Consider the following 25,846-nt stretch of genomic DNA (forward strand, 5'->3'; position numbering starts at 1 on the left):
TGATGTGTTCTTAAGTTCATTTTGCTGGTGTTTGCTTGATTTTTCCATCTATGTTCATCTTAGATAGTGGTCTTTAGTTTTCTTATTGTGTCTGACTTTGACATAGGAATGATGCTGGCCCCAAAAATGGGTTTGAAAGTATTCCCTCTAGTTCTCAACTTTAGAAAAGTTTAGGCCGGACGTGGTGGCTCAAGCCTGTAATCCCAGCCCTTTGGGAGGCCGAGGCAGGCGGATCAAGAGGTCAAGAGATCGAGAACATCCTGGCCAACATGATGAAACCCCGTCTCTACTGAAAATACAAAAATTAGCTGGGTGTGGTGGCGCGCGCCTGTAGTCCTAGCTACTTGGGAGGCTGAGGCGGAAGAATTGCTTGAAACCAGGAGGCCGAGGTTGCAGTGAGCCGAGATTGTGTGTCACTGCACTCCAGCCTGGCGCCTGGCAACAGAGTGAGACTCTGTCTCAAAAAAAAAAAAAAAAAAAAAAAAGTTGAAGAAGAATTTGAGATGTTCCATGGATATCTAGTTCATTGTGCGTTTTTAACATGAAGGGGTGTTAAATTTTATCAAAGGCTTTTTCCGCATGTATTGAGATAATCATGTGGTTTTTCTCCTTGGTTCTGTTTAGGTGGTTTGTTTATTGATTTGCATATGTTGAACCAGCCTTAGATCCCAGGGATGAAGCCAACTTGATCGTAGTGGATAAACTTTTTGATGTGCTGCTGGATTCAGTTTTCCAATATCTTATTGAGGATTTTCACATTGATGTTCATTAGGGATATTGGCCTGAAGTTTTCTATTTTTTGTCTGTCTGCGACGTATTTGTATCAGGATGATGTTGGCATCATAGAATGAGTTAGAAAGAAGTCTCTCCTTTTCAGCTGTTTGGAATAGTTTCAGAAGGAATGGTACAGGCTCCTCTTTGTACCTCTGGTAGAATTGGTCTTTGAATCTGTCTGGTCCTGGGTTTCTTTTTTGGTAGGTAGGCTATTAATTACTCCCTCAATGTCAGAACTTGTTATTGGTCTATTCAAGGATTTGACTTTTTCCCAGTTTATTCTTGGGAAGATGTACGTGTCCAGGAATTTATCCATTTCTGGTAAATTTTCTAATTTATTGGCATAGATGTAATATAGTATTGTCTGAGTTTGTATTTCTGTGGGGTCAGTTGTGATATCTCCTTTAATAACTTTTTACTCTGTCTGTTTGATTCTTCTCTTTTTTTCTTCATTAGTCTAGCTAGGGTTTATCTATTTTGTTATGTTTTTCAAAAAACCAGCTCCTGGATTCATTGATTGTTTTGGAGGGTTTTTTATGTCTCTATCTCCTTCAATTCTTGTCTGATCTTAGTTATTTCTTGTCTTCTGCTAGCTTTTGGATTAGTTTGCTCTTGCCCATCTAGTTCTTTTAGTTGTGATGTTAGGTTGTCAATTTGAGATCTTTCTAACTTTCTTACATGGGCATTTAGTGCTATAAATTTCCCTCTTAACACTACTGTAGCTGTATCCCAGAGATTCTGGTATGTTGTCTCTTTGTTGTTGTTTTCAAAGAACTTTTACAAGGAGAATAATTGGTTATACTGTATTAGGAGAATAACAGTTTGTAACAATATTACTTGGAATGAACTCCATACTTTCTTTCTTTTTTTTTTTTTGAGACAGAGTTTCTCTCTTGTTACCCAGGCTGGAGTGCAATGGCGCGATCTCGGCTCACCGCAACCTCCGCCTCCTGGGTTCAAGCAATTCTCCTGCCTCAGCCTCCCGGGTAGCTGGGATTACAGGCACGCGCCAGCATGCCCAGCTAATTTGTTTGTATTTTTAGTAGAGACGGGGTTTCACCATGTTGACCAGGATGGTCTTGATCTCTCGACCTCGTGATCCACCCGCCTCAGCCTCCCAAAGTGCTGGGATTACAGGCTTGAGCCACCGCGCCCGTCTCATACTTTCTTTTACTATTCAGTGAAGCAATTGTTTGGCTTTATGGCTACACAGGCAGTTTTTCTTTCATAGCTAAGTTAATTTCGTCATAAGGCAATCAGGTGGCACAAAAGTATTAACAACTACAGGAAACCAACATCTGGCAAAGACATTTGAAGATCATGTTCACCCTGAATAAACAGGTGCCTTTAAAAAAATTCTTCCAACTTTTAACGTCAAACAGAAAAGTTGAAAAAGAAGTACCGTAAAGACACATGCACCCTTTATTTAGATTCACAAATTAACATTTTCTGGGATTGGCTTTGTGTGTGTCTCTGTGTCTTTTCCTCTTCACATACACACTCATTTTCTCTCTCTTACACACGCGTACATATGCATGCACACACTCACATTTTGGGGAGTTCTGAACTGCTTGAAAACAAATTGCAGACATTAAGATTATTTAAAAATACTTAAGGGATTTTTTCCCAAAATTAGCACATTCTTTTATATTGCCACTATAACAATTACAAGACATTAGCTACTGATAATTAATATTATGTAGTATACAGTCTAAATGTCTCCACTTGCTCTCAGATATTCTCTATATCAATCAGGGATCTTATATTGGAATTTTTGTCATGTTTCTTATTTTCATCAGTCTTGAATATTGCTTCCCCTCCACCGTTTTTTCTCATCTTTTACAACCTTGATATTTTTGAAGAGTCCAGATTAATTGTCTTATAGAATGTTTCTTAAACTGGATTTATCTAACTGTTCTTCTGGATTAGGCAAAATGTTTAGGCAAGTATTGTTTCCCATTGCATTGCATCGGGAAGTTTATAATGTCACTTTATCTCAATATTTGTGAAGCTAAGTTTCATCTCTTCGATTTAAATTCCATGCTTAATAAACATTTGATGGGTAATAGAGATATATGAATGTCCTTTTCCTAACAATATGTTTGTATATAGTGTTAGGAGTAATTTCATGCCAGAATCTTATATTACCTTGGTGGTATTTGCAAAACGGTGATTTTAAAATTCAGGCATTTTTCTAGCTCAGGGGCCGGTAGATTTTTCCAGTAAAGAGCCACATTCTAAGTCTTTTAGGCTTTGTGGGCCACATATGGTCTCTGTTACATATTCTATTTCTTCTTTAGTGGTGTAAAATTATTAGCTCATGGACTGCAGGAAAATGGTCTGCAGCAGGATTTGAGCCATGAGTAGTAGTTTGTCGAAGTCCTGTTTGTGTTATAAAGAAAAGCTTTCCTTTTCCTTGTAACACCTGTGTGTGTGTGTGTGTGTGTGTGTGTGTGTGTGTGTGAGAGAGAGAGAGAGAATGAGATTGTTTTTGAGACGGAGTTTCGCTCTTGTTACCCAGGCTGGAGTGCAATGGCACGATCTCGGCTCACCGCAACCTCCACCTCCTGGATTCAGGCAATTCTCCTGCCTCAGCCTCCTGAGTAGCTGGGATTACAGGCACGTGCCACCATGCCCAGCTAATGTTTTGTATTTTTAGTAGAGGCGGGGTTTCACCATGTTGACCAGGATGGTCTCGATCTCTTGACCTCGTGATCCACCTGCCTCGGCCTCCCAAAGTGCTGGGATTACAAGCTTGAGCCACCGCGCCTGGGAGAATGAGATTCTTTAGTAACTTTATGTCTTTTGTAGAGTTGGTCTGTTTAAACTTTTTTTAAAAATAAATACTCTTGGATTTAACTTTGGTAAATAATATTGTCTTCAGAAAATTTCAATTTCATATTCTGTGCTTTCTGATACAATACCACTAGCTGCATGAGACTATTCAAATTTAAACTAATTATAATGCAGTTATAATTAAAAATTAAGTAAATTAATCATCAGAAAAATTCAATTTTTCAGTCACATGAGCCACATTTAAGTGTACAAGTATTCACTCAACACACGTAGCTAGTGGCTACATATTCAACAGTGCAGATGTAGGACATTTTTATGATTTAGAAGTTGTATTGGATAGTAATCAATGCAGATTTCAAATATATTTGTATATTTGAAAGTTGTGTAAAATAGTCCCTTATAATTAGAGTTAACTTATAATGTTTTCCTTGCCTTTTTTTTGCTTTTATGCTTATTTCCTTTCTTACTAATTTGTCTATTTCTCTTTTTTCAAGGCACCAAACTATCATGTCTACTATTTTTTGGTTTTTGTCTCACATTTTCCTTTCCTTATGCTTTCTTTTGATTTAGTTTATCCGTTATTCTTGAAATTTTGGGTTCAGAGGTACTGTGCAGGTTTATTATATGGGTGTCACTGGGGATTTGTGTACAGATTATTTATTCACCTATGTGGTAGGCACTGTACCTCATAGGTAGTTTGTCAGTCCTGACCCTCCTCCTTCCCTCCATCCTCAAATAAGTCCCAGTGTCTGTGTGTCCATGTGTACTCAATGTTGAGCTTCTACTTATGAGAACATGTAGTATGTGGTTTTCTGTTCCTCTGTTAGTTCATGTAAGATAATGGCTTTTACCTTCATCGATGTTGCTGCAAAGGACATGACCTCATTCTGTTTTATGGCTCCATCATGTTCCATGGTGTATATGTAGCACATTTTCTTTATCAGTCTACCATTGATGGGCATTTAAGTTGGTTTTGGTTCTTTGCTATTGGGAATCAGGCTGCAATAAGCATATGCGTCCATGTATCTTTTTCTTTTCTCTATTTCCCTCCCTCCATCCCTCCCTCCCTCCTTCCTTCCTTCGTTTCTCTTTTCTCTCTTCCTTTCTTTTTCTCTTTCCTTCTCTTTTTCTCTCTCTTCCTTTCTTTCTCTCTTGTTTCTTGCTTGCTTGCTTGCTTGCTTTCTTGCTTGCTTCTTTTTTTCTCTTACCTTCCTTCCTTTCTCTCTTTCTTTTTCTCTCTCTTTCTTTCTCTCTTTCTCTTTCTGTCTTTTTTCTTTCTCTTTTCCTCCCTCCTTCTCTCCCCCGCTTTCTCCCTCCTTCCCTCCCTCCCTCCTTCTCTCTGCTTCTGTCACCCAGGTTGGAGTGCAGTGGCACCATCTTGCCTCATTGCAAGCTCCACATCCCAGGTTCAAATGATTCTCCTTTCTTAGCCTCCCAAGTAGCTGGGACCACAAGTGCCCGCCACCAGATCCAGCTAAGTTTTGTATTTTTTATTAGATGCTGGGTTTCTCCATGTTGTTCAGGTTATCAGGCTGGTCTTGAACTCCTGATCTAAGGTTATCTGCCCACCTCGGCCTCCCAAAGTGCTGGGATTATAGGTGTGAGCCACTGCACCCAGCCCTCACTACTACTCCCTTTTGTATCCCCCAACTCACACCTTGCCCATGCCACTCATGCATACCCCGTCTTTCCCCACGGTCATTTGTGAGTCCTGCACTAAATGGCCTTCAGTCCAGAGACCAGACATCAGACAGCAATCTGGATCTCTTCCTTGATGGGAGATGAGACCTCCAGAAGAGGAAAATGCCTGCTGTGGAGCCTGCAGGCTGAACACAGTGACTCTCCAGGCAAACAGCTAGAACCGAACTGAGTAAAATCTCCAGCCAGAAAGAAAACTTCCCAGTCAGCTCTTCCCTGACCCCATTTTACAGATGGAAACATTAAGGCTCAGAGGAGAGGAGACAGAGCAGGCATTGGAACCATAGTCTCCTGGCTCCAAAGCCAAGTTCTGTCCACCCAGCCAGGCTGCATCCTTCCTTCTATAAATGTTTATAACAGTATGTGCTGGGCACTCTCGTTAGGCCCTTTTATACATATCGCTCAGTCTGTTTTTCCCATTCATTTGACAAGTGTTTATTGAGCTCCTACTGTGTGCAGATGCTGGACTCAATCCTAGGGACATCTTGGTAAAAAACTCAGGCAAAGTCTACCCACCTGGGGCTCTAACAAGACAAAGTGAGGGTTGGCACCATGGGCAAGGCTGTGAAGGCAATGAATGAAACTGTGGGGTCAGACAGAAAGGGTGGTCAGGGATGCTCTCTGCATGGAAGGGGCATCTTCTTGGCTTTGAGACCCAAATGCCAAAATACCTGTGAGCAGCAGGCCATGCCCACTTGGTAACAGAGCTGAGCCACAACCCTCCATAGATGCCAAACCAAACACCAGATCAGGTCAGCAATGAGGGACAAAGATCATGGCCGGCAAGGGTCTTACCACCTGAGCTCACAAGGGGATTTTTGTTATGCTTCTTTTATTATTATTATTATGGTGGGGTTGGGGGTCCTTAGTGCACAAGACACACTCTAGGAACCATAAGTCAAGATCGAGGCTGCAATCCCTGCTCTGCCCTTGCTGTGTGACCTCGGGCTGCTATCGCCACCTCTCAGAGCCTGCTTCCTTCCCCTTCTGTAAAATGGAGAGTCTAATAATACCCACCTGGCAAGGGGGTCCAGGGAAGTCAGTGAGCTCCTTCATGGAAGGAGCTGATGTCTGCACGTGGCCCCGGGTCAGAGATTTGTAATGGGGATTGAAATTACTGATAAGTGGCCAGGCATGTTGGCTCACACCCTTAATCCCAGCACTTTGGGAGGCCAAGGCAGGTAGACCACCTGAGGTCAGAAGTTTAAGACCAGCCTGGCCAACGTGGTGAAACCCCATTACTACTAAAAATACAAAAATTAGTTGGGCATGGTGGTGTGTCCTAGCTACTTGGGAGGCTGAAGCAGGAGAATCACTGGAACCCGAGAGATGGAGGTTGCAGTGTGCTTAGATCATGCCACTGCACTCTGGCCTGAGCAACAAGAGGGAAACTTTGTCTCAAAAGAGAAAGCAAGCAAGCAAGCAATTACTGATAACTTTACAGATTGTCAGAGGCACACAAGGGACTCAGATGGGGGACCACACCCATCCTCTCACGCACAGAGAGGGCAGCCCAATACCACACAGTGACTGGCTGCTGATGCATCGTTCCAGCCTCTCCATTATGGCCCAAGGCTTCTGACCTGCCCTGCAGGGGCCCTTGGGCTTCCCCTTATCACCTCCCTTCCCTTTCTCACTTTAGCTCTTCTCTGTGCCCCTGTTTATGGCCAAAGGCTGGGGATCTTATGAGTTGGAGGCAGCCTGAGCATTTGTCTGTGCTTTCACCCAGAGCCAGAGCACCACACTCCATGCACATCAGCTGTGATTCTCCACCCGTTCAAAACCACCTAAGGGCTGGCTGGTTGTGAGTGTGGAAGAGGGGGTGCTGTTCTTCCTCCAGGATGACAACATGATAGATTGAAAAATACATGGGAGGCTGGGTGCAGTGGCTCAGGCCTGTAATTTCAGCACTTTGGGAGGCTGAGGCTGGTGGATCACCTGAGGTAGGAGTTCAAAACCAGCCTGACCAACATGATGAAACCCCAATTCCTAAACATACAAAAATTAGCTGGATATGGTGGCATTTGCCTGTAATCCCAGCTACTCAGGAGGCTGAGGTGGGAGAATCATTTGAATCCAGGAAGCAGAGGTTGCAGTAAGCCGAGATCTTACCACTGCACTGCAGCCTGTGCATGAGCTCTGGAGGCAGAGAGATGGAATTGAATTCCAGCTTTTACTTCTCAGCTGTGTGCCCTTGGACAAGTTCACTTCTCTGAGCTTCAGGTTTCTCATCTGTGAAATGGGAACATTTGGCTTGCCGGAGGTCTTAGGATGACTAGGGAGTGTCTGGCACATACTAGGTGCTCAATGTGTTTGCTTTCCCATGGTCATCTAAGAGTCCTCAGGGCTGCCCTCCTGCCCTTCCGCCACAACACCTGTGACTGCCTCTTAAATGGGTACTCAGGGTGATAAGGAGGCACAGGTGAGAGAGCCAGGCTGGATCCACACCCACCCATGCCCATTGTTAGGAAAGCAAGCTTTTGATGCCTGGCCCTGCTGCTGGTGGCTGAGAGTATAAAATGGGACCCAGAGCCAGCCTCTCCCTTCCTCTAAGGCACACCAAGGCAATAGTGTTTAAAAGGAAAGGAGGGCCGGGCGCAGTGGCTCAAGCCTGTAATCCCAGCACTTTGGGAGGCCGAGGCGGGTGGATCACGAGGTCAAGAGATCGAGACCATCCTGGTCAACATGGTGAAACCCCGTCTCTACTAAAAATACAAAAAATTAGCTGGGCATGGTGGCGCGTGCCTATAATCCCAGGTACTCAGGAGGCTGAGGCAGGAGAATTGCCTGAATCCAGGAGGCGGAGGTTGCGGTGAGCCGAGATCGTGCCATTGCACTCCAGCCTGGGTAACAAGAGTGAAACTCCATCTCAAAAAAAAAAAAAAAAAAAAAAAGGAAAGGAGGCAGTGGCATGAAGGCTCCAGAGACTGAGCCATTCCTATGGAAAAAGGGAGGCAGTGGGGCCCACTGCTGAGGACCGTCTGGCGGGTGTTCCATTCTACCTTCCTCCTGGGACCCACAGCCTCTTCATCAGTGATGTCTTCAGGTTCACTGTCCCCAAGCTGCTTAGGTGAGTCCAGACTTCAGGAGCTCTGCTAAGGCTGGTGGTCTCTTAATAGCATCCCTCCAGGGCAGGCATCCCCAGACTTTTTACACAGGGGGCCAGTTCACTGTCCCTCAGACCGTTGGAGGGCCGCCACATACTGTGCTCCTCTCACTGACCACCAATGAAAGAGGTGCCCCTTCCTGAAGTGCGGCGGGGGGCCGGATAAATGGCCTCAGGGGGCCGCAGGTTGGGGACGCCTGCTCCAGAGTCAGAGGGCTTCAGCTCTCATGCCTCTGCCTATAGATCTGGTGCTTGGGACACTGGAGGGTGGGTGAGAAGGATACTGAAAACGGGAAATGATTAATGAGAAAGTGACTGTCCCTTACAAGGGCAAATAAGCAAGCTTTTACCTGACTGTATAAATTAGCTTTTGTTGTAAAATGCTAAAAAGTGAGTGGCTTAAAAATTATAAGCACTTATTTATTTTGTTCCCAGTCATGTGGGTCAGTAATGTGGACTGGGCACAGATGGGTGGTTCTTCTTTTCTTGGCTGGGTTTTCTCATGTGCCTGCAGCTGTGTGTCTGAAGCTGGGATGGCTTTCTGTTCCATATGGGTTCCCATTCTCCAAAGAGCTAGTTCCGACTTGTTCATGTGGCTGCTTGGGAGGGTTCTAAGCAATAGGCCAAAAGCCACATTTTCTCTTGAGGCTCACAGCCGGCATAGCTTTACCTCCACTCTACCCTGTTGGTCAAAGGTGGTTTTGTGGCCAGCCCAGATTCAAGTGGTGTCTGCTCAGCTGCCGTAACAGAGCATCACAGACTGAGTAGCTTCAACAACAGAAATGTGTTTTCCTCATGATTCTGGAGGCTGGAAGTTCCAGATCAGGCATCCACAAGTTGGTTCCATCTGAGGCCTCCGTCCTTGGTGTGCAGTTGGCCACCTCCTCCCTGTGTCCTCATGTGGTCTTTCCTCTGTGTCCACCCTGGTGTCTCTCCGTGTGTCTACATTTTCTCTTATCAGGACTCCAGACTGGATGCAGGCCCAGCCTAATGACCTCATTTTAACTTTATTGCCTCTTTAAAGGCCCTATTGCCAAATACAGTCACATTCAGAGGTACAGGGGGTTGGGGCTTCAACATATAAATTTTGTGAGGACACAATTTAGCCCAGAACAAGGGGGTAGAAAAACCCCATCTCTTGATCTTGAGGAGGTGCAGTAAGATTGAAAAGAAGCATGGACAGTGGGGGAAATAACCGAGATCATGATTGTGAAAAAGTCAACCACGCTGACTGATCCCCCACGCCTGGCCTGGTTTGGGCTAAGGCAGCATACATGGGCACCTCTCACCAGCTGTCCCTTCTCCCTCCTTCCCCTGCAAGCCTTTTCCTGGAGTTTATTGGTGATCCCAAGCCTCTGGCCTGGAAGGGCTACCTCCTCGTGGTGCTGATGTTCCTCTCGGCCTGCCTGCAAACGCTGTTTAAGCAGCAGAACACATACTGGCTCAAGGTGCTGCAGATGAGGCCGCAGTCGGCCATCGCTGGCCTGGTGTACAGAAAGGTGATCCCCGGGGGACAAGTGCAGGTCTTCCCAGCTGGGAAAAGGAAGATCACTGAACTGGTTGGTAGCAATGCTGTCAGCAGCTGAGAATGCTTTTGTGACCTCCCAGAGTGCTGGGATTACAGGCGTGAGCCACCTCGCCCGGCCTCCCTCCCTTCTTAAGTCTGAGTCATATTCTGCTGTGCGGATGGATCACACTGTGTTTATCTTTTCATCCGATGGTGGACGCGTCGGTTGATTTTGCCTTTTGGTTGTTGTGAATCGCGCTGCTGTGAGCAGAGGTGTGCAAATACCTCTCTGTGTTCCTGCTTTCTATTCATTTGGGATGGATGGCAGTGGCTTTGTTAGAGCAAATGGTAATGCTATGTGTAAGTGTTTTGAGTGACCACCATTTGTAAAGTGTTTTGTTGCTGTTGTTGCTGAGGTGGAGTCTCACTGTGTCGCCCAGGCCGGAGTGCAGTGGCATGATCTGGCCTCACTGCAACCTCTTCCTCCCAGGCTCAAGCCATTCTCTCGTGCCTCGGCCTCTTGAGTAGCTGAGATTACAGGCACTGGCCACCACACCTGGCTCATTTTTGTATTTTTAGTAGAGACAGGGTTTCACAATGTTGGCCGGGCTGGTCTCGAACTCCTGGACTCAGGTGACCTGCCCACCTCAGCTTCCCAGAGTGCTGGGATTAGAGGTGTAAGCCACCTCACCTGGCTCTTGTAAAGTGTTTTAATCATCGTGTTTTACTGTTCTTCAGCTGGGATTGTGATCTCAGCCCTGCTTCTCTCTGCTCCTGCTAAGGGAATTCCCATAGGCAGCCCAGTCCCCACCTCTGTCCAGGAGAAAGCATAGCTGGAAGTGATGTTGGGTCGGTCCTGCCTCAGTGCTGCTTCTGTTTTAGGTAAATATTCTGTGGGGTCAGGAGAGAAAAATCCCAAGTGCACCTGTGGAACACCATGGGCATCCCCCAACTCAGGAATGTGGGAGAGATGGGGTGTTGGAGGAGAGGTAAACCTGGAAGCTGTTTAGCCCCACTCTGTCCCCTGCCCTGACCTTTTGTGTGTTTTTTTGTTTGTTTGTTTGTTTGTTTGTTTGTTTGTTTTTGAGATGGAGTCTTGCTGTGTCACCCAGGCCTGGAGTGCAGTGATGCAATCTTGGCTCACTGCAACCTCCACCTCCCAGGTTCGAGACTCTTCTGCTTCATCCACCTGAGTAGCTGGGACCACAGGTGAGTGCTACCACACCTGGCTCATTTTTGTATTTTTAGTAGAGCTGGGGTTTCACCATGTTGGCCAGATTGGTCTCCAACTCCTTACCCTAGGCAATCCACCCACCTCGGCCTCCCGAAGTGCTGGGATTCCAGGCGTGAGCCACTGCCCTCAGCCAAGCCCTGCTCTGTTCTAATCCCACTGCCTGTGTAAGGCTTCTAGAAGCTCACAGATACAACGGCCCCAGTATGATGGCTCCCACTCACTTGCTCCCAGAGTTCTGGGGACCCACAGTGAGGAGTGATTGTTTTTCTCACTCATCTAGAGGTGATGAGCCTGGTCAAAGAAGTTTGCTCTTGCTGACTTCTAGCTGGTCAGGCCCCTGCCCTGTGGAAATTGCCCCCACTAAATCCTTATGCCTCAGTTTACTCAGCTAACTCAGATCTCCAGCCCTGCCTGAGGCTGGGTTAGGCTCCTCCCTGTCATACCATGCGGGAATCTCCCATGTGATATTTTATTTATTTATTTATTGAGATGGGGTCTTACTCTATCACCCAGGCTGGAGAGCAGTGGTACAATCTCAGCTCACTGCAACCTCTGCCTCATGGGTTCAAGTGATTCTCCTACCTCAGCCTATTGAGTAGCGGGGATTATAGGCACGTGCCACCATGGCCTGCTAATTTTTTTCATTTTTATTAGAGACGGGGTTTCTCCATGTTGGTCAGGTGGGTCCCAAACTCTTGACCTTGTGATCCACCTGCCTCAGCCTCCCAAAGTGCTGGGGTTACAAGCTCTCACACGCCTGACTCGTATGACACTTTAATGAAGAGAGGTGTGTAGGTGATGGCTGCCCGATGATCTTCCCACCACGGGGCAGGGATAGGGGCTGTGTTGTCTGGAAATTCCTCAGCTCTTTAAGCTGTTAAGGGAAGAAGAAAGAGGGAGCTCTCGGGAGACATGCGGTGAGGTTTGGTGGGGACATGGCTCACCAGATTGTACTTGATGTTCCCATGTAACTTGTAACAGCTCTCATGGAAGGTGGCCTAGAACCTCAGGGAGTGGGGGTTGCTCATCATCACCTAGGGGTCGGGGGAAGAGAAGCTGAGGCTGTACAGAGCCAGCAGGGAGGACAGGGAAACCAGGGCCAGGTGCGGTGGCTCACGCCTGTAATTCCAGCAGTTTGGGAGGTGGAGGCAGGTGGACCATTCGAGGTCAGGAATTTGAGGCCAGCTGGCCAACATGGTGAAAACCCATCTCTACTAAAAATACAAAATCAGCCAGGCGTGCTAGTTCATGCCTGTAATCCCGGCTACTCAGGAGGGTGATGGGGGAGAATCCCTTGAATATGGGACGCTGAGGTTTCGGTGAGCCGAGGTCATGCCATTGCAATCGGCCTTGGCAACAAGAGCGAACCTCCATTTCAAAAAAAACAAAAACAAAAACAAAAACGAACTTGCTCTGCCAATATGACTGCAGGTGCAACCCCTGATGTGTCCCCCCTGCCCTGCTCCTGCTCCAACATCACCCACAACCCCCAGCTGTGGATTTGAAGTCCTGCAGTGCAGACAGTGTGGATTTGCAGAGCTGTGAGCCTGGGGTCTGTCCTGCAGCAGGAGACACAGAGAAGGGAGCCCTGGGTTTGAGCCAGAGGCAGCCTGTGGTGTCCCCCTGCAGGCCCTGGTCCCCTTTTGTGACACTCCCCCATATCATCACACAAGCTACCCCCATTTTCAGCATGATTACAGATGCTCCTTGACTCATGATGGGGTCATGTACCCATAAATATATTATAAATTGGTAATAGCAGCCAAGTGCAGTAGCTCACGTCTGTAATCCCAGCACTTTGGGAGGTCAATGTGGGAAGATTGCTTGATCCCAGGAGTTCAAGATCAGCCTGGGCAACACAGAGATCCTGTCTCTGGTTGGGGATGGGGGAAGTGAAAATATACTAAGTTGAAAATGCATTTATTTATTTTTTGAGACAGAGTCTCACACTGTCATCCAGGCTGGAGTGCAGTGGTGCAGTCTTGGCTCACTGCAACCTCTGCCTATCACGTTCCAGTGATTCTCCTGCCTCAGCCTCCCGAGTGGCTGGTATTACAGGCATGAGCACTGGGTAAATTTTGTATTTTTAGTAGAGATTGGGTTTCACCATGTTGTCCAGGCTGGTCACGACTTTTTGACCTCAGGTAGTCTGCCTATATCAGTCTCCGAAAGTGCTGAGATTACAGGTGTGAGCCACCGTACTTGTCCTATTTATTTTTATTTTTATTTTTGGAGGTGGAGTCTGGCTCTGTTGACCAGGCTGCAGTGCAGTGATTCCATCTTGGCTCACTGCCTGCAACCTCTGCCTCCCGAGTTCAAGCGATTCTCCTGCCTCAGCTTACCGGGTAGCTCGGACTACAGGCACCCTGCCACACCTAGCTAATTTTTGTATTTTTAGTAGAGACAGGGTTTCACCATGTTGCCCAGGCTGGTCTTGAGCTCCTGAGCTTAGGCAATCTGCCCACCTCAGCCTCCCAAAGTGCAGGGATTACATGTGTGAGCCACCATACCTGGCCCGCAAATGCATGTAATACACCTACCCTACCAAGCATTGGATGTTAGCCCAGCCGACTTTAGGTTGAGAACAAACCGAGCAGTACTAAAAGGAGAACAAAACCCACTCACCCTTCCCCGCCTTGGATCATGTCTTTGACATTTCGGGAGTCCATCCTTTGTGAATGTTTGTAGAAATAGATAATAAACTTGGATAAATGTACCACCTTTAAGTGTACAATTCAATGGCGTTTGGTAGATTCACAATATTGTGCAACCATCACCACCATCTGTTTCTAAATTTTCTCATCATCCCAAACAGAAATGCTGTCCTCATGAAGCAATAGTTTACCTACTTTTAAATTTTTATTTAATTATTTATTATGAGACCGAGTCTTTCTCTGTCTCCCAGGCTAGAGTACAATGTTGCAATCTCGGCTCACCGCTACTTCTACCTCCCAGGTTCTAAGCAATTCTCCTGCCTCAGCCTCCAGAGTTGGGATTACAGGTGCATGCCACCACACCCAGCTAATTTTTGTATTTTGAGTAGAGATGGGGTTTCACCGTGTTGGTCATGCTGGTCTTGAGCTCCTGACCTCGTCGTGATCCATCCACCTCAGCCTCCCAAAATGCTGTGATTATAGGCATAAGCCACCATGCCTGGCCTAAATTTTTTATTTTTTTATTTTCTTTTTCTTTTTTTATTTTTTTGAGACGGAGTTTCGCTCTTGTTACCCAGGCTGGAGTGCAATGGCGCGATCTCGGCTCACCGCAACCTCCGCCTCATGGGCTCAGGCAATTCTCCTGCCTCAGCCTCCTAAGTAGCTGGGATTACAGGCACGCGCCACCATGCCCAGCTAGTTGTTTTGTATTTTTAGTAGAGACGGGGTTTCACCATGTTGACCAGGATGGTCTCCATCTCTTGACCTCGTGATCCACCCGCCTCGGCCTCCCAAAGTGCTGGGATTACAGGCTTGAGCCACCACGCCCGGCCTAAATTTTTTATTTTTTAAGAGATGAGGTCCTGCTTTGTTACCCAGGCTGGAGTGCAATGGCATGATTATAGCTCACTGCAGCCTCAATCTCCTGGACTCAAGTGATCCCTCCTGCCTCGGCCTCCCAAGTAGATGGGACTACAGGTGCACACAATAGCACGTGGCTAATTTTTATCTTTTTTATAGAGACAGGGTGTCACTATGTTCCCAGGCTGCTCTCAAACTCCTGGGTTCGAGCGATCCTCCCACCTCAGGCTTCTGAAGTACTGGGATTAAGGGCATGAGCCACTGCACCTGGCCCTCATGCAGTGTATTGAACACTATGCTAACAGTGAAAGACAGATTGTATCGGTACTGGAAGCATAGTTTCTACTGAATGTGATCATTTTTGTGCCATTGTAAAGTCAAAAAGTTGTGTGACCATCTGCACTTGCAACTACTGGTAGGCTTAGACACTTGAATTTTAGATCCAGAAACATCCAAACAGTTCCTGCTGGGTGGGAGAAGGCTGTAGGAGTCAGAGCTCTTAGCTGCTAGTGAGAGAAGCCCACTCAGGCTGAATTTAAAAACTGAGGCCGGGCACTGTGGCTTATGCCTGTAATCCCAGCACTTTGGGAGGTTGAGGTGGGTAGATCACCGAGGTCAGGAGTTTGAGACCAGCCTGACCAACATGATGAAACCCTATCTTAATAAAAATACAAAAATTAGCCCAGCTTGGTGGCACGTGTCTGTAGTCCCAGCTACTTGGGCGGCTGAGGCAGGAAAATTGCTCGAACATGGGAGGCAGAGGTTGCAATGAGCCGAGATCATGCCGTTGCATTCCAGTCTGGGTGACAGAGCAAAACTTCATCTCAAGAAAAAAAAAAAGAAAGAAAATGAATGTATGGGCAGCTGAGAAGGATCGAGGAGACACAGAGACTAAAGATGACAGGCAGCCAGCTGGACAGCCGCAGCCTCATCAAGCCCAAACATGCAGAGGCTGGCCTACGGGGTGACACAGAAATAGCCAGGCCTGGTGGCTCATGCCTGTAATTCCAGCATTTCAGGAGCCCAGGTGAGCAGATCACTTGAGACCAGGAGTTCAAGACCAGTCTGACCAATACGGTGAAATCCTGTCTCCACTAAAAATACAAAATTAGCCAGGCATGGTTGCAGGTGCCTGTAACTCCAGCTACTTGGGAGGCTGAGGCAGGAGCTCTGCATAGAGACAATATCAATGCAGAATTGTGAATGAGTGTCTCTCCTTTTGGGGGCAATGTCAGGGGATTTCTAGAATCTAGGAGCGGGCACCGAGCATGTGGCTGATAATCCTGGTCAGCAGCAACATCCAGATGTACTTACCAGAGGAATCAGGGATGTGCCTGGCTGGGGTATCAACAAAGCCATCAATTCTAGCTGGCTGTTGGTGTTGATGCTATACATCCTGTATATGAATTCTCCCATCAGAAACTCGATCTAGTTACAAAGGCAAAGAACGACAATCATGCTCCTGTTCCCCAAAGGAAAGGGCAAGGAGGCAGGAAGGTGGAAGGGAACTTCCTGGTGTTGTGGCCTGAATCTCCACTTGTGCTGCTGTCTTCCCCACTAGACTCTGTACTTCGAGAAGGGGCTGGAGATGGGCACAAAGTGAGCCCCTCCCTTCTCTCCAGAAGTGTTCCCCAACCCTGACGTTCACAGTAATTGCTTCTTTCTGTTCATCTTTTTTTTTGAGGCAGGTTCTTGCTCAGTCACCCAGGCTGGAGTGCAGTGGTCTGATCATGGCTCACTGCAGCCTTGACCTCTTGGGCTCAAGTGATCATTTCCCCTCAGCCTCCTGAGTAGCTGGGACTATAGGTGTTCACCACCATTCTGGGCTAATTTAAAAAAAGTTTGTTTTTTCCTGTAGAGACAGGGTCTTACTATGTTGCCAGGCTGGTCCCAAACTCCTGGGCACAAGCGATCCTCCCTTCTCGGCCTCCCAAAGTGTTTGGTGTTACAGGGTGAGCCACCACACCTGGCCTCTTTGTGTTTCTTTAGAGTAGAGCCGTCCTAGTATGCATCTCTAGCCCATAACTGTTCCCCAGCATTGTTATGTCTTTGAAGCCTCTTTCACTCTCCAAGTTTGTTGGCTGGGTGAGTGCTCACACCTGTAATCCTGATGTGATAGGATCATTTAAGTTCAGAGGTTTGAAACCAACCTGGACAACACAGGGAGACTCCTGTCTCTACAAAACCTAATTTTCTTCTTTTTTTTAAACTCTACCCAGGCTGCAGTGCAGTGGTGTGATCTCACCTCACTGCAACCTTCGCCTCCTGGGTTCAAGCCATTCTTCTGTCTCATCCTCCCAAGTAGCTGAGATTACAGGCACATGGGACCGTGCCCAGCTAATTTTAGTACTTTTAATAGAGCCGGGGTTTCACCATGTTGGCCTGGCTGTCCTCAAACTCCTGACCTCAGGTGATCTGCCCACCTCAGTCTCTCAAAGTGCAAAGATTGGAATCACAGGTGTGAACAACCATGCCCGGCCAAAAACTAAAATTTAAAAAAAGACACAATTTATAAGTTTCTCCTGTATTCCTTCTTCTTTTTCTTTCTTTCTTTTTTCTTTTTTTCTTTTTTTTTTTGTGAAACGGAGTTTTGCCCTTGTTACCTAGGCTGGAGTGCAATGGCGCCATCTCGGCTCACCGCAACCTCTGCTCCCTGGGTTCAGGGAATTCTCCTGCCTCAGCCTCCTGAGTATCTGGGATTACAGGCATGCGCCACCGTGCCGAGCTAATTTTTTGTATTTTTAGTAGAGATGGGGTTTCACCGTGTTGACCAGGATGGTCTCGATCTCTTGACCTTGTGATCCACCCACCTCGGCCTCCCAAAGTGCTGAGATTACAGGCTTGAGCCACCGCGCCTGGCCCTTTTCCATTTTTTGCTGTTGTTGTTGTTGTTGTTGTTGTTGTTGTTGAGACAGAGTATTGCTCTGTCACCCAGGCCAGAGTACAATGGCACAATCTCAGTCCACTGCAACCTCGGACTCCCAGGTTCAAGCGATTCTCTTGCTTCAGCCTCCTGAATAGCTGGAATTACAGGCATGTGCTACAACACCTGGCTAATTTTGGTATTTTTGGTAGATATGGGGTTTCTCCATGTTGGTCAGGCTGGTCTCAAACTCCTGACCTTGTGATCTGCCCACCTTGGCCTCCCAATGTGCTGGGATTACAGGCCTGAGCCACCTTGCCTGGCCTCTCCCTTTTCCTTTCGATGGATTTTGGAAGACTCCACACTGTTGGGCCTGCAGCATTTCTCAAAATCTGGATTTCCCTGGTGCAGGTGAACCCATTCTCTGTCTTTTGTATTTGTGGCATATTTGCAGCTGGATTTGTGCTCACCCCATTAGAGTTTGATGATGTTGGCAAGATTCAGTGGGTGATGTGATTGATCTCTTATTGGTGATGAATACTATCATATTGTCTCTCTTATTTTGTTAACTTTTTAAATTAGTTTTTTAGAAATAGGGGTCTCATTTGGTTACCCAGGCTGGAGTGCAGTGACTCCACCATAGCTCCCTAAAGCCTCAAACTCTTGGGCTCAAGTGATCCGCACACCTCAGCCTCCTGAGTAGCTGAGACTACATACACCTCACTCAACTTTTTTTTCTTTTTTGAGATGAAGACTGTCTCTGTCGCCCAGGCTGGAGTACAGTGGTGTGATCTCAGCTCATTGTAAACTCCGCCTCCCAAGTTAATGCAATTCTCCTGCCTCAGCACTCTGAGTAGGTGGAGTTATAGGCACCTGCCACCACACCCAGCTAATATTCATATTTTTAGTAGAGATGGGCTTTCACCATGTAGGTCAGGCTGGTCTGGAACTCCTGACCTCAAGTGATCTGCCTGCCACAGCCTCCCCAAGTGCTGAGATTACAGATGTGCCATTGCACCGCACCTGGCCAATGTCCAGCATTTTCTTTTTATAGACTGAGTGTTTTTTTTTCACCCAGGCTGGAGTGCAGTGGTGCAATCTCGGCTCACTGCAATCTCCACCTCCTGGGTTCAAGCGATTCTGTTGCCTCTGCCTCCTGAGTAGCTGGAATTACAGGCACCCACCACCACACCCAGCTAATTTTTGTATTTTCAGTACAGATGGGGTTTTGCCATATTGGCCAGGCTGGTCTTGAACTGACCTAGTGATCCACCCACCTCAGCCTCCCAAAGTGCTGGGATTCCAGGCTTGAGCCACCACGCCTTGTACCTAATTCCTATTCACTGGTCATGGATGGGAGCTATGGAACCTTTCCCCAGAATACATGCTGGCCCCATCAGAACTTCAGGGTTCGGTCTCCTAAGAGATGTTCCTCTGTGCTACACACCCAAATAATCCATCTCAGTCCACTGTCAGACAACTTCCCGGAATGACAGTGGCTGTAGTCTAGCTGGAAAAACACTGAAGTAGGAGTCAGCAGACCCCAGGACTCTCTTGACTCAGCCACTAACAACTTAATGTGGCCTTGGGGAAAAAAAAGCTGGAACAACCATGCCTGTAATCCCAGCACCTTGGGAGGTCGATGTGGGAGGATTGCTTGAGCCCAGGAGTTTGAGAGCAGCCTGGGCAACATAGCAAGACCCCATTTCTACAAGAAATTTCAACAAATTTTCCAGGTGTGGCAGTGTCTCCCTGTAGTCCCAGCTACTCGGGAGGCTAAAGTGGGAGGATCACTTGAGTCCCGGAGGTCAAGACTGCAGTGAGCCAAGGTCATGCCACTGCACTCAAGCTTGGGCTTCAAAGTGAGACACCGTCTCAGAAAAAAAAAGCTGGAGCTTTTGTTTCGCATTTGTAAAAGGTAAATGATATCTCCTTTATGGAGTTACTGCGAGGATGGAAATGCAATTATTTCTTTTCCCTCCCCTTTTAGAAATACAATGAGACGGCATAGTGGACAGGTGAGGTGGCTCATGCCTGTAATCCCAGCACTTTGTGAGGCTGAGGCGGGTGGATCACCTGAGGTCAGGCGTTCAAGACCAGCCTGGCCAACATAGTGAAACCTTGACTCCACTAAAACTACAAAAATTAGCCCAGCGTGGTGGCATGTGCCTACAATCTCAGCTACTCGGGAAGCTGAGGCAGGAGAATTGCTTCAACCCGGGAGGTGGAGGTTGTAGTGAGCCAAGATCATCCCACTGCACTCCAGCCTGGGAGACAGAGCAAGACTCCATCTCAAAAAGCAAACAAAAACCAAAACCCGGTGTGGTGGCTCATCCCTGTAATCTCAGCACTTTGGGAGGCCGAGTTGAATGGATCACCTGAGGTCAGGACTTCAAGACCAGCCTGACCAACATGCAGAAACCCCACCTCTACTAAAAAGACAAAATTAGGCAAGCATGGTGGCATGTGCCTGTAATTGCAGCTACTTGGGAGGCTGAGGCAGAAGAATTGCTTCAACCTGGGAAGCAGAGGTTGCAGTGAGCTGAGATTGCACTCCAGCATGGACAACGAGAAGGAAACTCTGTCTCAAAAAAAAATAATAATTAGATAGGCATAGGCTCTGCGCGTCGGTGGGATTTGAACCCCTGCGCCTCTGGTGGGGGAGACACTTGGAGAGAAAAGCTGAGTCCCAGGCTTTGGGACCTCGGGAGACCGAAACCTGTCCCGCGGGTTATTGGGTCAGGTCGGGGAAGCAGCGCGCCGCGGAGGCCTCCCACCAGGGTCCTGGAAACAAAAGCCAAGTGTTTGCTCTGTGGCTGAAGGACAATGGCCCCACGGTTCTGTCACCACGGGGGGGCGGGGGGGGCGCTCCTCCTCAGTGCGTTTCCTGGTTCTCTGGCCAAGCCCTCTGAACTCCGAAGTAGACCCTCGTTAGGGGGAGCTAGGGGACAGCACGAGGTCCCCGTGGGGTGTCTGCCAGCCCTGGGCGCCATGTCCTGTGGGGTGTCTGCCAGCCCTGGGCGCCATGTCCTGTGGGGTGTCTGCCAGCCCTGGGTGCCATGTCCCGTGGGGTGTCTGCCAGCCCTGGGCGCCATGTCCTGAGCAGCTGTGCTGTCAGTTACTTAAACATGTGTGTGGCACTTTCTGGCAGCCAGGCCCTCAGCAGCATGCAGATAACCTAAATGGTTCCGTAAAAGGCCTGTGAGGGAGGGGCAGCCGCGCGGAGTCGCCTGCTGGAGGCCGCACAGCCGGGAGGTGCCGCCGGGGTGGGGTTGGGTGTGGCTGCTGCGTGCCAGGGGTGGCGGCCAGGCCAAGGGCACCTCCATTCCGGAAGCTGCGGCCCGTCACAGTGCAGTCCACAGGTTCCAGACGGGGCTGTGGGGGCAGTGTGAGGGCGGGAAGGCTCCCGGGGGTCAAAGGAAGAGAAGGTGCCTCTTCCGGGGACCCCAGGGTGAGCTTTCCAGGCAGAGGGAAGCCTGGGGCCGGTTGTCATGGGGATGTCTGAGTCTCTAGCTGGAGTTACTGGGGCAGGAAGGACGGAAACGGAGGCCAACCGGTGTGAGCCTCCGCCTGCTGAGAGCCACGGGGAGAGGCTGCAGTCCTGTGACCCTGACCTTCCACCGCGGGGCAATTGCAGGAGCCTCCTCCCTGGTCTCTGCCCTCACTCACAGCGGCGCCAGCCGCCCCTGCGCCTCAGCAGAAGCTGGGCTCTTACAAGGCATCCCGCTCTGCCCCAGCGCTCGCCTCTCCAGGCACCGTCCCGGCTCTGGGCCCCTGCACTGCCCCTTCTGTTCTGCATTCCCTCCGCCTTTTCTGCCCTGTGAGGCAGACCTCTGCTGTCTTCACTGCTTTATTTCCCCAGACTCAGCCAGCATCGAAGGCGTGCCGTGTCCTAGGACCCTTGCAGCTGGCATGCAGGGAGGAGTGTGAGGCTCCCTGTCCCTCCTCAGACTCTCAGAATTCAGAAAAGCCACGCTTTTTTGTCCTTACCCTGCTGGGCCAAAGATGCCCTGCCTTCGTTATTCTCTGGGGTAGACACCCTGCGCTTTTGTTGTGCACCTGCCGTGTGGAACAGGGAGCTGCCCCGGGCCCTGCCCTCTGTAGCTGACTCCGGCTTCCCTGGCCACCCTCAGCTCAGCAGGGCCCCGGGAGCCCCAGTGCTGTGTGACACCTTCCGCAAGTGTGGAATTGACAAGAATGTGCTTTTCGTCCCTGAGTCACCATGTGGCTGGCATGTGCCCTGGCACGAGGGTTAGTGGCGGGCAGGGGCGAGCATGAAGGCACCTCCGCTGTGCCCCTGCTTTTGCCTTTTCCTGACTTCTCTGGCCAGCTCTTAGGTTGAAATAAGTCCTGCCTGTTTTAACAGATGTTTATTAAACATCTGCGCTGGCCAGGCTCTGAGCAGCCTCCAGGGTCTCTGTCCTGAATACAATAGGCCCCTCCTGGTGCTGGCGGGTGGAGGCGGGGAGATTAAGTCCAGTGTCCCACACGTGACTGCGTAATTCCACATGGGGCAATAGGGAGAAAGAGCAGACCTTCCCTCTTATTTTTATTTATTTATTTATTTTCTTTTAATAAATTGAGACAGAGTCTCGCCCTGTTGCCAGACTGGAGTGTAGTGGCACGATCTCGGCTCACTGCAACTTCCATTTTCCGGTTTCAAGCAATTTTTCTGCCTCAGCCTCCCAAGTAGCTGGATTACAGGCACACGCCACCACGCACGGCTAAACAGACCTTTCCTTTTGTGAGAGGGATGCCGGTGGGGACAGCCGGGAGGGGAGATGAAACTGAGCGGAAGTGAGAGTCACTTTGGTGCCCAGCACGTTGTCTCACACCTGTAATCTCAGCACTTTGGGAGGCTGAGGCTGGGGGGTCGCTCTAGCCTGGGAGTTTGTGACGGGCCTGGTCAGCATCAGACCGCAGTCTCTACTTTTAAAAGTAAAAATAAGATATTCTGGGCAGAGAGAGGTCCCTGTGCAAACTGTGCAAAGGCCCAGAGGTGAGTGTTTGCCCGTTTTTGTTTTTTTTTTTTGTTTTTTGTTTTTTTGAGACGGAGTTTTGCTCTTGATACCCAGGCTGGAGTGCAATGGCAGGGTCTCCGCTCACTGTAACCTCCGCCTCCTGGGTTCAGGCAATTCTTCTGCCTCAGCCTGCTGAGTAGCTGGGATTGCAGGCACACACCACCATGCCCAGCTAATTTTTTTTTTAATTTTTAGTAGAGACGGGGTTTCACCATGTTGACCAGGATGGTCTCGATCTCTTGACCTCGTGATCCACCCGCCTCGGCCTCCCAAAGTGCTGGGATTACAGGCTTGAGCCACTGCGCCCGTCCTTGCCCGGTTTTTCAAGGAGCAGAGGGAGGGTGTGAGGGGGAGAGGGCCTGAGGAGTTCGTGCTCATCTGAGGGTGATGGGAAAGGAGTGTCTCTTGGGCCTCCCACGTGCTGTGAGAAAAGCTCTTCCTTGTTGGTGGGAGCAGGCCTCGAGGCCAAGGCGGGTGTGGGGGCCCCATGGCCCAGCTGGTTTGAGAACCTCACAGCTCCCAGGCCCTTCTCCCCCTCCAGCCTCCCTGTCCTTCGCTGTCCTGTCGCTGGTGAACGCCCCATATAGCCGAGGATTTTACTGTTGGGAGGACTCCATCCGGTACCCCTATCGTCCAGACACCATCACCCTTGGGCTCATGGCTGGGGTCACCATCACAGCCACCGTCATTCTTGTAAGGCAGGAGGGGTTCAGAGGGACAGGGAGGGGGGCAGAATGGGGTACAGCCTAACCCTGGGTTCCTGATGGGGGTGGACTGGAGGTCTGTGAGGGGCTGGGGGACACGGCCTTGCCCCGAGTGGTAATTGTGGGTAATAGGAACCCGCTTTTGTGTTTTGAGATGGAGTTTTGCTCTTGTTGCCCAGGCTGGAGTGCAATGGCAGGATCTCTGTTCACTGTAACCTCCGCCTCCTGGGTTCAAGTGATTCTCTTGCCTCAGTCTCCCCAGTAGCTGGGACTACAGGCGTGCTAATTTTTGTATTTTTAGTAGAGACAGGTTTCACCATGTTGGTCAGGCTGGTCTTGAACGCCCGACCTCAGGTGATCCTCCCGCCTCAGCCTCCCACAGTGCTGGGCTGGCAGGCGTGAGCCACCGAGCCCAGCTAGGACACCTTTAGAGTCCCCAGCTCTGTAGCAGCCTTGGGGAGGCCCATGGGGAGGACTGAGGCCCATTAAGGGCCCATGGGCTCACCAGGACCCCCTCTGGTCACCGCAGCTGCCCCACACGCAGGTCTCAGCAGGAGAAGCCTACCTGGTGCCCACAGACCGGCTCTATTCCTGCTCTGACTTCAATAATTACGTGGCTGCCGTGTACAAGGTGCTGGGGACCTTCCTCTTCGGGGCGGCTGTGAGCCAGTCTCTGACGGACCTGGCCAAGTACACGATCGGCCACCTGCACCCCAACTTCCTGGCCATCTGTGACCCCGAGTGGAGCTGGGTCAACTGCTCCATCTACGTGCAGCTGCAGAGCGTGTGCAGGAGAAATGCGGCTGGCGTCACGGAGGCCAGGTGAGTGTGGACGAGCAGCCTTCACTCTGGGGGCAGTGGGAGCTGAAGAAGCCGCAGAAGCCAGATGATTAGGAGCCAGCAGGCGGGGGGTCAGGCAGGAGTGGGGCCTCAGGGCTCCAGGTGCCCCGCAGACAGCAGGAGGCTGCGGGGAACGTGCTGTCTCTGTTGAGTCTCAGCCCTGCCCTCTTCTGCGCTGTCGTCGTCGTCTTTTTTTTTTTTTTTAAAGATGGGTTTTCACCATGGTGGCCAGGCTGGTCTTGAATTCCTGACCGCAGGTGATCCACCCACCTTGGCCTCCCAAAGTGCTAGGATTACAGGCGTGAGCCACCATGCCCCGCCTTGCACTGTCTTCTTACCATTTCTACTGATAGGTCCTTAAACGTTTCAACTCATCGTTGTCCTTTTTAAAAAAAATCAAAATATTGACTGACAAGCCTAGGGTAATGTCAGACCAAAATCAATCAATCAATCAATCAATCAATCAATCAAAATAAAATTTGTATAAGTCACTATTTCTTCCATTTTAACGTGTACAGTTCATTTTTAGTACATTCACAATGCTGTACAGCCATCTCCTCTACCTAATTCCAGAATCTTTTCATCTCATCAGAAGGAAACCCCACAACATAGGGAACATGGCAAAACCCCGTCTCTATGACAAATCAAAAAATTAGGCCGAGCTAGGTGGCTCATGCCTATAATCCCCGCACTTTGGGAGGCTGAGGCGGGCAGATTATCTGAGGTTGGGAGTTCGAGACCAGCCTGGCCAACATGGAGAAATCCTGTCTCTACTAAAAATACAAAATTAGCCAGGCATGGTGGCACACGCTTGTAATCCCAGCGAATACCACACCATGAGCAAGAGAACCCTGCAGTGCTCTAGTTGCCATCATGGGAGTGTTGCCAGGACGCTATGGGCAAGAGGGTCTTGCAGTGCCCCAGCGGCCAGCAGGGGGCGTGACCCCACTCCACCGAGAGTAAGAGTGCCCAGCAGCACAGGCACCACACTGTGAGCAAGAGGATGTAGCACTGCCCTGTTTGCCAGCAGCGGACATATTGCCACTACACTGAGCAAGAGGGCCCTGCAGTGCTCCAGCTGCCAGCAGGTGATGCCGGTCACCACACTGTAAGAGGGCCCTGCAGTGGACCTAGCCAGAAGGGGGCGTGGGCACAGCATCGTGAGCAAGAGGGCCCTGCAGTGAAGGCCCCCAGTAGGGGCCCCCACACCCACCTTTCAGATTCTTGAGGCTCTTCCACCGGTGTGCATCCTGTCACACCACCAGCGTGCATTGAGTCACAGCGGTCTGCAGAGTTGCGTTCTCCTCCTTACAGAACTGGGGGGCATTGTGAGGGTGGAACTGCGTCCTCCTCAGCACACACCTTGGGGCGGGGTTCTTACTGCAAGAGGGGCTCGCGGTGGCCCCAGCTGCCATCAGGGGGGTGCAGACACAGGACCATGAGCAAGAGGGCCCCCACCGCCTGGCCACCAGCAGGGGGCGCCCGAGCGTGCCTTTTCAGTGGGCATCAGGGCGCCGGCGTGCATCGCGTCAGGGCAATCTGCGGAGCTGCGTTCTCCACGGCACAGACTTAGCGGGCACAGCCTCGGTTTGGGACAACTCTGGGCCGTGTCCAGGGTGAGTAAAATCCTTCCTGTTTGCATTCCTGACTGCTGAGGGTCAGAGACTAGTACGAAGGGCTCTGTGTGGGAAACTGGACACGAAAAGCCCCTCTGAACCCTGCGCACCTGGGTTCTCCTGCCCAAGGCCAGGCGGCTGCGGTGTGAGGTGCACCCAGCAGCCTCAGAAG

The 25,846-nt window shown here is 49.5% G+C and overlaps 1 protein-coding gene and 1 long non-coding RNA gene across 2 annotated transcripts in view; both read left to right on the forward strand.

Moving 5' to 3' along the window:
* LOC141582154 (uncharacterized) overlaps positions 1-25,846 on the forward strand; it is a 157,745-nt gene that overhangs the window by 110,077 nt on the left and 21,822 nt on the right. The gene's annotated exons all lie outside the window — the stretch shown is intronic.
* LOC141582297 (phospholipid phosphatase 2-like) lies at positions 22,902-24,044 on the forward strand. Its single transcript, XM_074390171.1, has 2 exons — positions 22,902-23,207; positions 23,763-24,044. The coding sequence occupies exons 1-2, from the start codon at positions 22,902-22,904 to the stop codon at positions 24,042-24,044; spliced, it is 588 nt and encodes a 195-aa protein (XP_074246272.1).

This window comes from Saimiri boliviensis, chromosome 19 (genome assembly GCF_048565385.1).
Source record: "Saimiri boliviensis isolate mSaiBol1 chromosome 19, mSaiBol1.pri, whole genome shotgun sequence".
In the NCBI taxonomy this organism is placed as follows: Eukaryota; Metazoa; Chordata; class Mammalia; order Primates; family Cebidae; genus Saimiri; species Saimiri boliviensis.